Raw genomic sequence first — 15,959 nt, 5'->3', positions numbered from 1 at the left:
TGCGGCCCATTGCCTAAAAAGGAAGAGTCCAAAAAGAAAGAACCAAGGAAGTTACTCTGTCTGAACCCTTGAGTAAACATACAAGGGGATGATATGCTTTCCTTTTATGTAAGATGTTATCAGACCAAATATCAATAATCAACATTATCTTTGACTTACTACCACTACATACAACTGTTTAATTATTATACTAAACTGTGTAATTTCTTCCGTGCCTTTTTAAAAACAGATGAATCAGATGCTATTTCACCCCTCCATCTCCCAAAAGTCAGATAAATACACCAAGTAGTAGTAGTCCATCCTGAATATAGACATCAAAGATGGCCTGCTGTTTCCTTTGCTCTGCAGTTACTGACAAAGCCGTCCTGTGTGTCCAAGCTGAAATGTGCAGGGCTGCTCAAGATGGGTGGTCTTACACCTTCCCCTACTGTCCTACTCCCCAACTGATAAGAGGATTTGACAGGTTCCATCCGGCTGCATGGGGGTGGGGAAATTTCCTAAAAAAAAACAGTAGCCGTGCAAACTCAAGACCATTCATTTCAAGCACAAAATATACTAACAGACAAGCTTGTTTCTTGGAAGCATTGAAAACAACCGAAATCTAAGAGCAGTGAGCTCCATCCTCTGGTTCAAAGAAGTAAATGCAGTCAGTGGACTGGAAAACGTGGAGAACATAAAGCTATGCAGGTCAAAACATTTTTGTGGAAATAAGACCTCGCTCATTTTATTTCTGTTGCATTAAGTGCATTAAGTGCACTGCGGGAAGTAGTGAGGATTGCCGCTCAAAGCGCAAATTAGCTGGGAATCACAAAGAGCAGCATTTTGGGCGGCAAGATTATGTACAGTCTCCTTCTCTTCTGAATATTTGAAATTTTGAGTGGTCAATAAAATCTTTGAAATTAAAAAAATGTGACTTGTTAAAGTAAATGTTGCTTATTTCATTGATTGTTTAACGCTGTAGGAGAAAGTGCATCTCTTTTTGTCAAACTCATATTTTCTGTTCTTTTTTGGTTGCCAAAACCATGAGTTTTTGGGTTTTCCTTTCCCCATTTAATTTGTCTTGACTAAGCCTACGGGAACTGTCTCTCCTTTCTATCACTGTCAGGAAAGAGATGTCCTGCCAATTTATAATCTCTTTTTTGGGCTTATAACAGTATAATCTTCTTTTGATTTGAGTTTCTTCTTTTCATTGTTCTAAACAGGTTCCTTTACATTGCATCAACAATATGTTGACTCTGTCTGTTTGGAAAGCAGTGTTGTTGTGAGACTGATCAGAGTGTGTGTACGAGGGGCCAGTTAGTCTTTATAACTTTGGAATGGAGGGTGTCTCAGGGGCTGGATTTAGAGTGATTAAAATATTTATTGCTCTCCTTTGAATGCTAATTAATGTTGCTGGTAGCAACCACTAGCTTCAGAGCTCCACTGCAGTTACATGTTATATTTTAACTGGCATATTGCAAGAAGTTTTGTATGAAATCTGTGACCAAGTAAATGTCAACAAACATATTTTTTCGACTCCCCACACGCCGTTGCTGGAGTCGTTTCTCTTTGTACAATTCCTTTATCCCTCTGCGCCTTCAACAGTCAGTTTTATGTTTTTGGGTTGTCTGTCCATAAGTCGAGTACTGAAGAACTCGATATCTCAAGGATGTCTTAGCTTTGCACAGATGATCACTTGGGCTCAAGGATGAACTGATAAGATTTCGGTGGTCAAAGGTCGAAGGTCACTATGACCTCACAAAACATGTTTGTGGCCATAAGTCAAAAATTAATACAATAATTAAGACAAAATTTCACACAAAATATTGAAGTTACGACATTATATTTCCAAAAGGTCAAATGTCAACGTCATTGTGACAATAAAAATCTTCTGCAAAAACATTTTTCTGCCAATTACCATAACTCAGGTACAGCAGGGGAGATTGCAGGAATACATCCTAAGTGATATGTTAAAACACCACACGATGGCACTAAAGTCTGCAGATAGAAAAGTAAACGTGAAGCATTTTATTAAGAAGGCTGCAAAGTTTTAATGACTGATTAAATTAGCTTTAATTTAGCTTTGGTCAATTCCTGTTCGTCTTTCCCATGTGCTTCCAACAAAGAAACGGTTTCTTTATTTGATATTCAACTGTATATGGACAAAAATACATACAGTATTTTTAGATGCAATATCTTTAATACGATTTTAAGAGCATTAAAGACCTTTTCTGTCACACTGAGTACGTGGTCATCTTTCTGATTTAGAGTATTGTGTCATCAGCTTGAGAGACTCAGCAAGAAAGTACCGCTCGAGGTGTCTGACTCAGTACCATTGTCATGCCCTGTGACAACAGGAGCATAAAAAATGAGGAGCGCACTCACAAAACTACTCTCTGTTTATATTACTCTCTTAGAAAACCCAATATCACTTGATGATTCTAACATTTTCAGTCACACCGTAGCCACGTGTGTGTCGCTTGCCTCAATGTGACTTGGTTTGTTTTGTGCTTAAAACTACTGGGTAATCTGTGTATGGTTGACAGATGAAGATATTGTGCTTTAAGAATAAAACCATAATGTTCAGTGCTTTTTTTTTTTTAGGCTACAGCAAGCCGTAATGGAAGCAAACATTAAAATCCAAGATTGTTGTTTTTACTTTAAAATTGCATTAAATGGTACAATCTAGATGTCGCTGACATACTTTAAAACACATTTGTATTTCAGAATTTAGTATTGTGGTAAATGTGGGATCTAAACCAGAATATAAAAGGAAGGTCCTGTGTTTTAAGACAAGGCATTTATAAGATCCGACTGCATCACTTCCACAAAGCATACACCAAGCAAAGCACTGCAAAAAATCTAAACAGCATGACTCCTATTAATGCCCATGTTAATATGAGGTACCTCTCGCTAATATTTCTGGATGCCTTAGGCCATGTGGGCAAATGTTCTGGATAAATTAGTGAGCAAAACATCTTGAGACAACAATGGAGTTTTACCCAGTATTTTATATTTGCATCAATGTGATAATGTAATGTTATTTATGTTACTAAAACAGACACTACTGGCTGGTTATTTTAATCATTAACAGATTAATTATTTGTCTACCTATTTTGTATGTGACAAGGGCAATTTTGAGTTTCCTATGCCAACTAACCCTAACCCTATGTCCTTATCTTTACCTAACCTTCACATATTTTGTCAGACCATGTGCTATTGCTGCTAAGTTGTTGCAGGTAATATTTTAATAGGAGTTTTTCACAGCTGTCATTTTGACACCATGACAGGAAAAGTGTAATTAACGATATTTATAGCAGCTGCATTCTGTCGAGGTGTGACACTTCCAGGACTGTCCTCTCACGATGCCAGGCTCGCTGGCTGTCACGGCTTACTGTGAATCTGCAAGCTGTACTAAAAAAAAAATGTTTTTATAGTAACAATGGGTCAGACGACAAATGGCAAAAGTACAAAACTAGCGTTGTGCTGGGGAACACATGTGAAGCATTTAGGAGCTAAAGAGGCTGGTATTTCCCCCAAGAGTTGGTGGAGTGAACCTAGTTAAAAGAGGAGTGAATACTGGACCTATGTTTGTTGTGTGAATAGAAGCGCAACTCCAAACGAATGCTAACGTTGGCCCATGTCTGCTGGATGTGAAAATAGGCAACTATATAAGGTATAATATCTTCATACCTCATTCTTATTTCCCCGAATGACCAAACCAAAATATTAAGCCTTGTTTGAAGGTTATGACTTTTAGGCTAAAATTAATACCTCTTACAATATTAGTAGATAAACGTGTTTTTTATGCTGATATAAAAAGCTAAAATGCTATGAAAAGCTCTTTTTTTTTTTGGATGAATGATTTTTTTTTTGACTCAGGAAAGTGTTGCTAAATCACAGAGACATTTAGACAGCGACCAGTTTGTGTGGTGAAATGATCACCTATGATTTCAGAATTGGTTGGGATCAGTTTCCTTGCCCGACCATTTGTTCCACTTCCTCTGTAGCTGTGTGCTCTGGTGATGCTGCCATGGACCCGGGCCTCATTAATTAATTTAGGAAGTAAAAAACGTTGAGCAGAACCTCCCTAAAAATTCTGAGCTTCATCTTTAAAGTTTGCCAATTTTGTGAAGGTCATAGCTTACCTGACCGCAGACGCCTGGAATCATTCCAATATACAAGAGCTCCCTCTGATCACACACACACACACACACACACACACACACACACACACACACACACACACACACACACACACACACACACACACACACACACACACACACACACACACACACACACACACACACACACACATACGCACACACACACTTAGTCATGACTGCAGACACACACTCACAGACGCAACACACGTGCGATTATATAGCTATTTTTGTGAGAGCATTCATTGAAATAATGCGTTCAAGAGCCCTTCACCCAAACCATAAACATCTCAACTAATTGCCTTACCTCAACCATTACCTGAACTAACTTTAATTCTCACCGTAAGTTGCAATTGAAGGGGTGTGATAAAGCGAAGACTGGGACAAAAGTCCCCACTTTCCCACAATGTCCTCACTTCGATGGTCTAAAACAGAAACCGGTCCTCACGAAGATAGTTGTACAAGTACACACAACCACACACACACACACACACACACACACACACACACACACACACACACACACACACACACACACACACACACACACACACACACACACACACACACACACACACACACACACACACACGCATGCACGCACACACAGGTGGGCAGATAAAGAAAAGTATATCTGATCTTGTTAAGCCTTATTAAACTACAGCTACATGTAAATGTCTGTGTAAATATATGTCATATGAGAAAAACAAATTAGGGCACAAAATCAATGCTGGCTGTTTAATATTAATGGGGTAAATGCTGTGCTCTGTGTATATCCCACTCCTCCCTCACATCTTCCCCAGCTGTACACATCTGCCAGCAAGAGTGTGCCCTCCACAGCCCTGACTCAGATGGTTAGTGAGTGCATGTTGCTCACTCTCCCCCCTCCTCCCCCCTTGCCGCTTTTTTTTTTTTTTTCCTCTCTCAAGCTGTCTTACTCTCTCCCTCCTCCTCTGCTCTTACTCTCTCTCTCCTCACTCTCTCAATCTCTCTCTCCTTTTGATCACTTTGGTCCTTTGCTCCACTCCCTCTCCCTCACTCCTACACAGCTCTGTCACTCACTCACACACTCAGACCAGCTCTCTCCCTGGGCACCATCTCCACTATCGGAGAGCCTCAGCGTCTCTGCGTTTTGCCAGGTGGACGCACTCCCCACAGTCACCATTTCCACCCCGGAGAGTTCCACGCTGGCAGCGCAGCCCCTTCCCAGGCTGAGCATCGGGCGGAAGACCCTGGTGGCAGCTGCTGTGGGGGTCATGCTGGTCCTGGTGCTGGTGGTCCTCATCCCTGTGCTGGTCAGCTCCGTTGGCACAGGTGGCGTGGATGACAGCACGAGCCGCTACGAGATGCTCGGCACCTGCCGCATGGTTTGTGACCCCTTCCCCAGCACGGGCACCGCGGGCACAGGTGGGCACACGGGCGCAGATACGGCGACCACGGGCCTACAGGTGGACAACGAGGCGGACCTGAGTGATCACAGCATCGGCCCACCACTGCCTACGTACAGTGCTAATGGCCCACAAGGCAAGCCAGGACGTCCGGGCAAGCCTGGACCCCCGGGACCGCCTGGAGAGCCAGGTCCACCGGGACCTAAGGGACCACCGGGAGATGGAGTAGACGTTGTACGTACAGGGATTCTAGGTTTAGGGGGTAAAGGGGCAGTCAGCACAACTACTTACAGCACCACTCCCCGGGTGGCATTTTATGCAGGACTACGAAACCCTCAAGAAGGTTACGATATACTACGGTTTGATGACGTGGTGACTAATATTGGCGGTAACTATGAAGGCGCGACGGGCAAGTTCACCAGTAAGATCCCTGGCACCTACTTTTTCATCTACAATGTGCTGATGAGGGGAGGAGATGGCACCAGCATGTGGGCTGATCTGATCAAAAATGGTCTGGTGGGTAACACTTTTAATGCACATTTAATTCCTGATGTTAAATGTTTGATGTTAAATCTAAAAAATGGTAAAAAAAAAAAAAAATACAGTTTCTCAAAATACAAGCAGATGACAATAGTTCTTTTACTGACTTTATAAGTTCTGAATCCTAAATCATACACTGAGATGAACCCACATCAGCATGCTCAGGGAGCAATGTAACCAGTGTGCTGGCAGTCTAAATTGAGTACTCATGCATTCACGTGTATGGTGATCTTAGCTCTGACTTGGTCGGGTGTTACAGTCCAGTATAATGACAATGCACAGTGGCACGCTGCCAGATTGTGTATCTGTGCATATTACACACCCGATGATGTACACGTTGAACGGAGTGGAAGGAGTGCAGCGCTATCTCCACTCTGCACACATCAAAACGCAGCCCGAGGGAGTGGCTAGTTCAAAGCTGGTGCCCTTTGAAATACAACAAACTTCATGGAACCATGATATGTGAGTATGCGTTACCGGGCTGCCTGTCAGGCCAGAGCGTCTCAATATCGAATCATGATATTTGCTATATTCATGGGTAATTTTGTAATGTCTTTAAGGCCCCGGGTGACGACACTGATCAAACACCGTTTAAATCGGAGCCTCAGCGCTGTACTGCAAACATCTCCGTCAGACTGCAACAGGCTGGAGTGGACACAATAACACAAACACCTGTACATTATAATTATACTATCCAGTATAAACAGCTGTACTATTAATTCTATATTAGTGAAGCTAATATTGATACATTTTACAGAAGACTGTTTCATGCAAGTGCAGGTTTAGCTGTATTGCCATAGTTTTGTTTTACTGGCACGATGCAGCACACGGTGTGCACAAGAAACACACAGCACACAACCCATTTTGCTGTCATATTGGATTGCATCATATAATAGTGTTTGTCTTATTTTGTCGCTTAGAATAAAATTGCATACACTGCAAACCAAGACAGCAAAACCACAGTTTCCCAAATGCAGAAGTTAATGCAGCGCTATCATTGATGGCATCTGATAGTATGTGCATTGTTGTTGTAAACTTGATGGCAGGTTTGTAGATTAGGGTTACCTGCAGGGGTGTACAGACATTTTTAGGAGCTGGGGCCCAGTTAAAAGAAAGTGACACACCCTTCTCCACTCCTAAGTAAACACGTATTTCACTTCTTCTAACAGAAAAAAAAAAAAAAAAAAAAAAAAAAAAAAAGACTTATCAACCTACACAGTTGGAAATGCATAAAAAAAAGCTAATTTCATTAAAAAAAAGTTAAATACAACCTGGACATGAGATTAAATGGTCATAAAAAACAATCAAGCAGATACAAATCTGTACCAAAGACAATGCTAGCTAGATATTTTAATTGATTAAAAGGCGATTGCTTTGTAAAGAACACCGTCAACATGTCTGAACTAAACATGACGTTTTATATATATTTCAGACACAGATCAATCTTAACCTATTGTCTTAAGCAACTATGAACAGTTAGTTGTCCAGTGAAACTGGATGAAAAAAGTGAAAAGTGTCCATGCCTGACCATGACACTTACCTTATCCCTAAAAAGTCCTGACCCTCAAAAAGCAGACGATATCCCTACGAACATCAGTTTTTCTCCCCACAGTGACACATGTCCCCAAGGGTTGGTGACATTGAGGTTAAGGCCCCCACAAATATATAAACACACACACACACACACACACACACACACACACACACACACACACACACACACACACACACACACACACACACACACACACACACACACACACATAAACAAAAAGAAAGCAGAAGTAGAAGGGACAGAGAAATGATTGCTGCCAACAAGGACCCTATAATGGGACAACTCGTTGAACTGCAATATAATTGTTGTCCTATTTTATCTGATACAAGGGATCACTTCAGCCAAAGAGGGCAAAGTGATGTCGGGCCAATTAAGCCACTTTACATAAAGTAGGATACCAAATTACTGTAAATTAAATTGTCAGTGTTTATATGTCAGTGGTGGACATGGTGCTCCTGCAGCAGAGCAGAGGGTGGAAGCAGGGAGGCTGCATTGCTCTCACGCCACAGAAATCCATCATCATGCTGTCATGTGTCATTCAAACTTTCTTCTGCAGCCTCCTGACGTACACATTTGTACTTTGTTGGCACGAATTAGACCTCCATGCTCCTAATTTGGCTCTAATTTAGTTTGGAACTTGTCGCTACAATCTGGATGAAGCAAGGATTACACTTTTATGGTTGGCAACCCAGATCCTTATACATTAGCTGAAGCTTAGAAGGGATATGTGCCTTCAGTGGCTAAGTGTAAACAACTTACCCTAGTTTCACTTTTTGCGCAGACGTGCAAAGAGATTTGGGCATGATGGTCCATATCTAACACCCTCAGTAATTATCCTCTGTTGACACAATGACAACTTATATTCGGAAAAACACGACATTTTCTGAGCTCCACCCAGCAAAACGTGGATGAAAGAGTGGAACGCGAGGCACAGAGATGGTATGCGCTGCCGTTGTTCCTCAGAGGCACACTGACGCAAAGCCTGACCCTTTCAGTTGAGTCATCGGAGAAAAATAAGATATTCACCACAGGGAACACATTTACACAAAGTCAAACTCTCAAATTCAGTCCACACTTCTTACAAGAATCATTTTCTTCAGGTAAAAAGCTTTCAGGCCGCACATACGCTTTAGATAAGTGTGAATGTGTGTCAGCCAAGACAACAGTCATTTTATATATTCTGTTTAGAAATATCTCTAAAATCTCATTTAATTGTTATTTCATAATGATACGTGCATGCATTTTTGCTTATTGTTGTTAATTTAAGCATCACAACAATTCTTCATTGTAGATCTTTTCTTGAGCTTTTCTATTTCTTCACTTCCTCTCTCCCTCACTGCGTGTGCGTGTCATACTCCAGGTCAGGGCCAGCGCCATTGCCCAAGACCAGGACCAGAGTTATGACTACGCCAGCAACAGTGTCATACTTCATTTGGATGCAGGCGATGAGGTTTTCATAAAATTGGACGGCGGCAAAGCTCACGGGGGCAACAGCAACAAATATAGCACCTTCTCAGGGTTCATCCTGTATGCCGACTGAAGACTGGACAGGAGGTGAAAGGTCACCGCCGGCAGACATTCACTCCCTGACTTTCACTTGGCTCGTGCAGTAGGGTTAATGTTGCCCACAGCCACTGATCCACAGTCAGATTGTTTTCACAGAGGCTTTAGATCAGCGTTAACACAGTGATTTTAGACGGTGGATTTGTAGTTGTCGGTAACAATCGACCTCCTCATCCATACATTCCATTGTGTACAGGGTGCCTATGCTGCTATTCTGATGGACATGAGCAACGTAAAAGTGTCAGTTGCTGCCATGCGTCATGCTGAGGTGCAGTTACAACTCGACAGCGAGGAAGCCTCACCACCCCCTCCGAGCTGTCATTTTAAATTCAAATCTGGAAAACCCCACCGTCGTGGCGACTGCAGTGTTTGTAAATGTGCTGTTTCGATTTACGTTGAGATTATGTTTTCTCATGCTGTTTGTATGATAAGATGTTGTGCATCAATGACTGAAGAATTATATTTTGTCGCAAGAAAAATGCTAATTTGTCAAATACTGGACGCCAGATTGAGATTATGATGTTTGAATGGCAGACGGTGTCACAAAATGTATTGTGTCTGAGTGTAATGATTTGGAAAATCATGTCATACCAGCCTGTCATATCTGGCATATTGTTCGTGTATAAACTGTAAATTTGATATTGAATCTTGATGTCAGATGTACTGTCAGCACTGCACACACTGTACATCCTATTGTGTGTCCATTAAAATAATATAGCTGTTGATAGGTAGTTGTACAATTTTATCATGTAATGTGCTATTTATTTAATTCATGCATGCAACACCTGTTAAACTGTTGTGTGTTTCCACAAATGATAAGTGGGGATTTTAAACAAAGTTTAAAAAGCTTGCTTTACTTTTAATGTCCATGGTTTTGCATTAAATATGCTTTTTTTTTTTTTTTTGCATTTCCTCACCAAATATGTGGTTAATGTCACGTAATCTATTTTTTGATCAGCTATTCTGATCTCTGATTTTCCAGTAAAACCAGCGTTTAGTCTTCCAAATGTTACATACACACGAGCCAAACAGCGAGAGGCAATCAACGCGGGGATGATCACTGAGGGGGAAGAAAAGTAAGAAAATCACAGCTGTGTTAAATGCCAAATGAAGCGGGAGATGATTGTGTTTCTCAATCAAAGGAGAGATGTGGTTGTTTTTTTTTTGGGGGGGGTGTTTTTTTCCTGTAAAGGGTGTGTAGACGCCGAGATCTGGCGGGAGAAAGTCAGGGGATGGGTGTTAGAAGACATCACGACAAAGCTTAGATCAGTGAAACACGAGAGTCCGAGGGAAATTAGGCTCTGCTGTGACTGCGACACAAGTGTCAGAGACAAGAAAATAGCTTCCAGGCATAAACTGTAAAAAACAATATAGTTTGTCAGTTTTCTCAAGAGCCACTTTGATATTGTGAATTTCTTGGGACGTAATTCAAGTTTGACTCGGGCCTCAAAATATCTCCTATTTAGTTTGAAACAGTTAAGAGTTCAAGAGCAAAAGTTTTGAAGATGTTAAGAAAAGGAAACATGGAAGCCATGTCATATTTACTGAAGCAAATGCAAGCAAGTGAATGTCCACACAGTGTTACTTCCTACCAAAATGTCACTTAAAGCTCTATTCAATTCTGCATTTTGTTGAGAGCTGGTAAATTGGTACCGTAGTATACAGCTAATTAGAATGACAAACAGCCTAGATTGCCACATTGAGTAGTGTGTAGTTTTAACCACTGCATGCTGTAAGAGCCAGGATGCCCTTTGGTCTAAACTTAAGCTTGTTTTAAGACAGAGGAATTCCTCCAGACACAATTAAGACTGAGGGTCCGTGCATAAGCAGAGGTCACCCGAGCCACGGGGCAAGTTGAGCACAGGCTGTTTTCTCCTTGCGGGGCGTATGAGTACATCGTCAAATTAGAGACTTCATGTCACAATGTCAAAGACAAACACCCCCGGTCTGCGAGAAACAGCTTCCACTGCTGAAACCATTGGAACCGAGTGTCGCCGGAGAGTCTGCAACATCTGTACTTTTCCTCGGGTCCTCAGGGTGAGACACAAACGCACCGACACCATTGTTATATATATATATAAATTTTTTTTTAAAAACCGCTTAAGAGACCCCAAACATTAAAGCAGAGGTCCAACAGCATTTACCGTTTCAAAATGTACGAGTTAAGAGAAGAAGAATTCACCGGAAATCATTGGTAGGCAGCTGCTTATTGTCCCCACAACCCAAAGCAGGCTACTTTAGTGATGACGTCATGAAATAATAACAATTATTGCATCATATCGCATAGATAAAAATGAAAACCCTTTTGAGCCTTTTTTTATTGAGGACAGAGCCACACTGGCAACGGCAGTAAGTCCAAGACGTGGAGAAACGCTCTTGGCAGGCACCGTCTTCTCCTCGTCCCCCCAAAACCGTGTGATCCTCGCTCGAGCTTTTGTGCTTGTGTAAGCGTCACAAACTCCTCCTCAAGGGGGTGCTTGGTTGGTGACTTCAGCTGAACAAGCCACCCGACGGGACACTGTTGGGGCCACAGTTTTAATTTGTGATGAAGCAGCATCTGGCCACACTTGAACCCTTGACTCACATTTCATGTCATGTCCTCCGTGACATTAAGCAGGTCACCATGGTTTGAAGATAAGTGTTTCCTCTGAGAAATGCTGTAAGCTGCTTTTTGTTGACGTGAGCTTCGTCTCTTGGACTGAGCCGTGGGGATATTTAACGATTTTTTTTTTTTTTTTTTTTTTTTTTTTTACTGCACCTCTTTTCATCTCGTATAAGTAGAGGGATTTGAAAGATTACGTCTCAAGTGCAGACTTGTTTTAATTTAGATAATCTCTCCAGCGTATGCAAACGTAACTGAAGGAAATTTTGATTCATTCACTCCCACCCACTCCCTATCAGTACACTGAGATGGCTCTAGCCTTGACATTTGCAGGGGCCAGTTGGTGTGGCGCGAGGCTTATCAGGCTTCTGCAGAGTGTGTCCGTGTGTGCGAGCGTTTGGGTCAGTGAGTCTGTGTGTTCGAGCACGTGTCTCTGGTTTCTGTGAGACGGGAGAATGCCGGGCTCCGAAGTGACGTTAAATGAGCCCTTGGTGTTGTTATCTTGGGCATCCCTACTTAACTCACCGGGGGAGATCCAAATTAGAGATAGATGCTTTAACAGTCGAGCTAAATTGCCCTTAATGCTCTTGTACACTTCCTCCCACTAAACGTACAGCCACCTGCCCACACTTAAATGTGCAGATGCTTTTATTTGTGTGAGAATGCACATAAAAAGATTCTTAGATTTGTTGATGCGTCGACTATAAAAAAAACAAAAAACTGGAATTCACTGCACGAATATGTTATTTTAACGATTCCTTTTGGACACACTAGAGTTATGAACAGACAGCAATACTAATAACAATGTTTAAGGCTGCACCATGGATGTATTAAGAAAGCTGGCTCAGGCACGGTCACTCAAGATACGGCAATGAAAAAAAAATCCCTGCCGTCGATAGCGTTTGCCTGAAAGACATCAGTTACTATTGAGAGTGGCTTGTCATGCTAATATCCAACAAAAGTCTTTTAAACAAGGAAATCAAACGGCACCCAAATGGGCCTCAACAGATCATTTTACACTACGCTGAATTATATGTCAGGGGATCGTCAGTGGCAGAAATATTCATCCTCTGAGGACCATGAAAGTTCTTTGTTCTTTCTTCATATTTTAGTCCGGATCAAAGAACAAACGGCCTCTCAGCAGGCCAACGTTGCCATCCAGCGAACCACGCTGCCAGCATGGCTAAATATCAGTGTCTCCTCAACACTGACTGGCTGTTAATAACTACTGACATCGAACAGAATCTTGCCAGCTGCTCTTCAGACTGTTATCTCAAGGGTCACCCCACGCCTGTGTACATCACCTCAGATGCTAAAAATTAACAGCAAGTCTTTCACGTCTACAAACTGAAATACAGCACACTTTGAAATATATTGTAAACATGTCCGAATCATTATTTTTAAATGTGGACTTGCACCACCGACAGTGAACACGTTTATGCACCGCTGTATAATGTAGGTTGCATTATTCCCATTATACAACATCACATCAAGAGTCCTGACATTCCTACACGCGTCTGGATGGCACCGTTTACACGGAAACGTGAAACGTGTCCTCAAAAACTCAGTGAATATGAAAAACAAGCACAATTACAAGGAAGTAGAAGGTAGTGATTGATCTTTGAAACTTAAAATTTTGTTTGCGTTGTGAAAAGGACAAAGGTCTCATCAGTTTGTGCTGCGTCCCCACCACATTTTATGGCCAGCAAAGACAGAAGGGAGACATGCCATCATGATAAGCCCTCCCAATACACCGCTGTTTTCCTTTAATGTCATTAAGATATTCTGTTAATGCTTAAAATTTGATTTTAATTTAACAGACAGGTGTGAAACAATAACGATATTTTGTGAAAATTATAAAGTAATTATTGTATTTTGTCTAAAATATATAGGTCATGCACTTTTTTTTTTTTTAGAGGGGTAGTCACCAATGTCGGGAAGCGGCGCTGTCGGAGGGACAAAATGTATAATTCAAACATTCGCAACAAGGATAACGTGCAGATATATATGCACAAATCTGCACGTTTGCACACATTACCCTTTGTCCTAGCACTCCTTGGGAGAACATGACAACATGCAATGCTTCCCCTACTTCCTTCCCCATCATCATGCCTGATCTGGGGACTGTCCAGTGTGTCAGTGACTCAATACCAACGGCCTTGTTCCCTCATGGCCCTGACTAAGCCGGGCTAACGCGCAGGGACAGGTTGAGTCATGTGGCTGGAGACGCTCCGCTGGCGTGTTGCCTGTCTCTTCACCTCACCGCAGTCTCGGGGATGCGGCCTGACAACGGGCTATGGAAGCGCTGCGAGTGCCCCTTTCCTCAGTGTGACACCAGATGCCAGAGTTCAAGAACACTCCAGTCCTTACAGTTTCTCAGGCCGGTTTATTCTACCCGCTGGTGTCGAGCCGCATTTGTGGCCGGCTGTGTTAAGGGAGAGCGGCCACATTTTTGGCGGCTTTATCATATTCGAAAACTCATGAAAGTTGGTACACGCGTCCTCTCCGTGGGGGGGGGGGGGATTTTTTTTTTTCGTGGAGTCGCGAGTGGGCGTGGCCTAATGGCTAGCAGGGGCTAAACAGATGCTCCGTTTACCTACATGCACGAAATTCGGTGGACATGTGTATCACACTGAGATGTACAAAAAAGTTCTCATGCACCATTACGTCAAATGTGATAAAAAAAAAGAAAAAGAAAAAAAAGTCATGTGGTCCAAAAAGTGACCCAAAAATGACGTTTGGGTCACTTTTTGCTATAGTATGACTTTTTTTTTTTCATAATTTGGACAGCATGACCTTTTTTTGAAAGTCATGACAAAGGGGGGGGGTGGCTTGAACCATTAACTTTCTTGCTGAAAGGCAACATTGCTAACCACTACAGCACCAATCTTTCCAGCAGATGACCTGCATTGTGACATATCTTTGTCTCATTGCAACCTATAACTCCACCTTCCACAAATATTCATTCAAATGCGATGGTCATCCGCACGGCGCACGGAGGGCGAGTCCCCCTAAGGGTAAGCCACACTGTTCACACGAAAGACACACAGTTGCGGGTTTGCGTTGAAAATGCAGTCCTACCAACACCAAAACAAAAATAAGCTGATGTTTAAGGTCAAACGATCCTCCAAACCTCACGAAACTTGCGTCGGGCACCAACTTTCACGGGTTTTCGAAGATGTTCTTTATTTTATTTTTTTAAAGAAGAATAAGGAACGAGATCGAGACAAAAAAAAAAAAAAAATTAAAACTGCGAGCGGGAATAAGCGGACCCTCGCTTGCCGCACGTCGGGGAGCCGGCGGGCCCGAGCCGCAGAGTTATGGCATCGCGTTCACATGAATGGGTCACGGTGACCTTTTGACCTTTGACCACCAAAATTCAGTCGGTTCACCCCTCAGTCTAAGAGAACATTCGGGCCAAATTTGAAGCTATTACATCGATGCCTTCCCACACACACACACACACACACACACACACGCACACACACACACGCACACACGCACACACACGTCATCCTCCTCCGCACACACTCACAGAAATGCTCGAATAGTGCCAATAAAGAAATAAATAACCGCGTACGTCTCGTATTAATAGATAATTCTCTAAAATGGCACAGCTGAATTGTTTTAAGAACCCTTGATGAATACCGAAAGCCTCTTCGACTCTGGGACACATTTTTCATTTTGATGATAAAAAACAAAACAAATTAGCACCTTGAGCAAACAATTCAGACTCAAAACACAGACTAATGCAGAAGTTGCTGAAAATGTGTTTAAACTTTCAGTTTTACGGAGTTGTGGGTTGGATTTTGGTGCAAAGCTATTTATTTTGTTTGCCTTCGCCCAAGCTGTTCCACCTTACCCGACGGCAGTAGGCGGGGGGAAATGATGAAAAACCACTCAGACAGGAGATTCCAAAATGTTGACACACTATGGTGCCATAGGCCAAATCTCTGAACATGTTGGCGTGATTATCGAAGCCTTCACCCCCTGCCTTCAGAAAATTATTTGCTCCGCTCCTGGAAAGGACCCGCAACACAATAAAAGCAGCGGGTTGTGCCTGCGTCTGTGCACTTTTACAAAGTGTAACAAGGCAACTTAAGACTTTCACCTCTTAGCTTGACACCTTCAGAATTAAACCCAATTTATATTCAGACTGAGACTTT

The 15,959-nt window shown here is 42.3% G+C and overlaps 1 protein-coding gene across 2 annotated transcripts; it reads left to right on the top strand.

Annotated features, from left to right (window-relative positions):
• Nucleotides 1-5,179: 5,179 nt before the first annotated feature.
• On the top strand, nucleotides 5,180-10,095 carry LOC138617085 (C1q-related factor-like). 2 transcript variants are annotated; one of them, XM_069691762.1, is made up of 2 exons: nucleotides 5,180-6,049; nucleotides 8,989-10,095. In XM_069691762.1, the coding sequence occupies exons 1-2, from the start codon at nucleotides 5,402-5,404 to the stop codon at nucleotides 9,166-9,168; spliced, it is 828 nt and encodes a 275-aa protein (XP_069547863.1). In that variant the 5' UTR covers nucleotides 5,180-5,401; the 3' UTR covers nucleotides 9,169-10,095. The 2 variants fall into 2 exon arrangements, with proteins under 2 accessions (XP_069547863.1, XP_069547862.1); XM_069691761.1 differs by having other exon boundaries at nucleotides 5,313-5,767.
• Nucleotides 10,096-15,959: the final 5,864 nt, after the last annotated feature.

This window comes from Brachyistius frenatus, unplaced genomic scaffold (assembly GCF_029030835.1).
Source record: "Brachyistius frenatus isolate BFR_SWC_R1_liver_20210118 unplaced genomic scaffold, ASM2903083v1 Contig_11, whole genome shotgun sequence".
Classification (NCBI taxonomy): Eukaryota; Metazoa; Chordata; class Actinopteri; family Embiotocidae; genus Brachyistius; species Brachyistius frenatus.
This window is presented reverse-complemented; position numbering and strand designations above follow the sequence as displayed.

Bases quoted from the DNA above. Each gene is read 5' to 3' on its own strand.
- LOC138617085 (XM_069691762.1), top strand. From the start codon at position 5,402: ATGCTGGTCCTGGTGCTGGTGGTCCTCATCCCTGTGCTGGTCAGCTCC. The intron at 6,050-8,988 runs GTGGGTAACACT...GTCATACTCCAG, and splicing joins ATCTGATCAAAAATGGTCTG to GTCAGGGCCAGCGCCATTGC.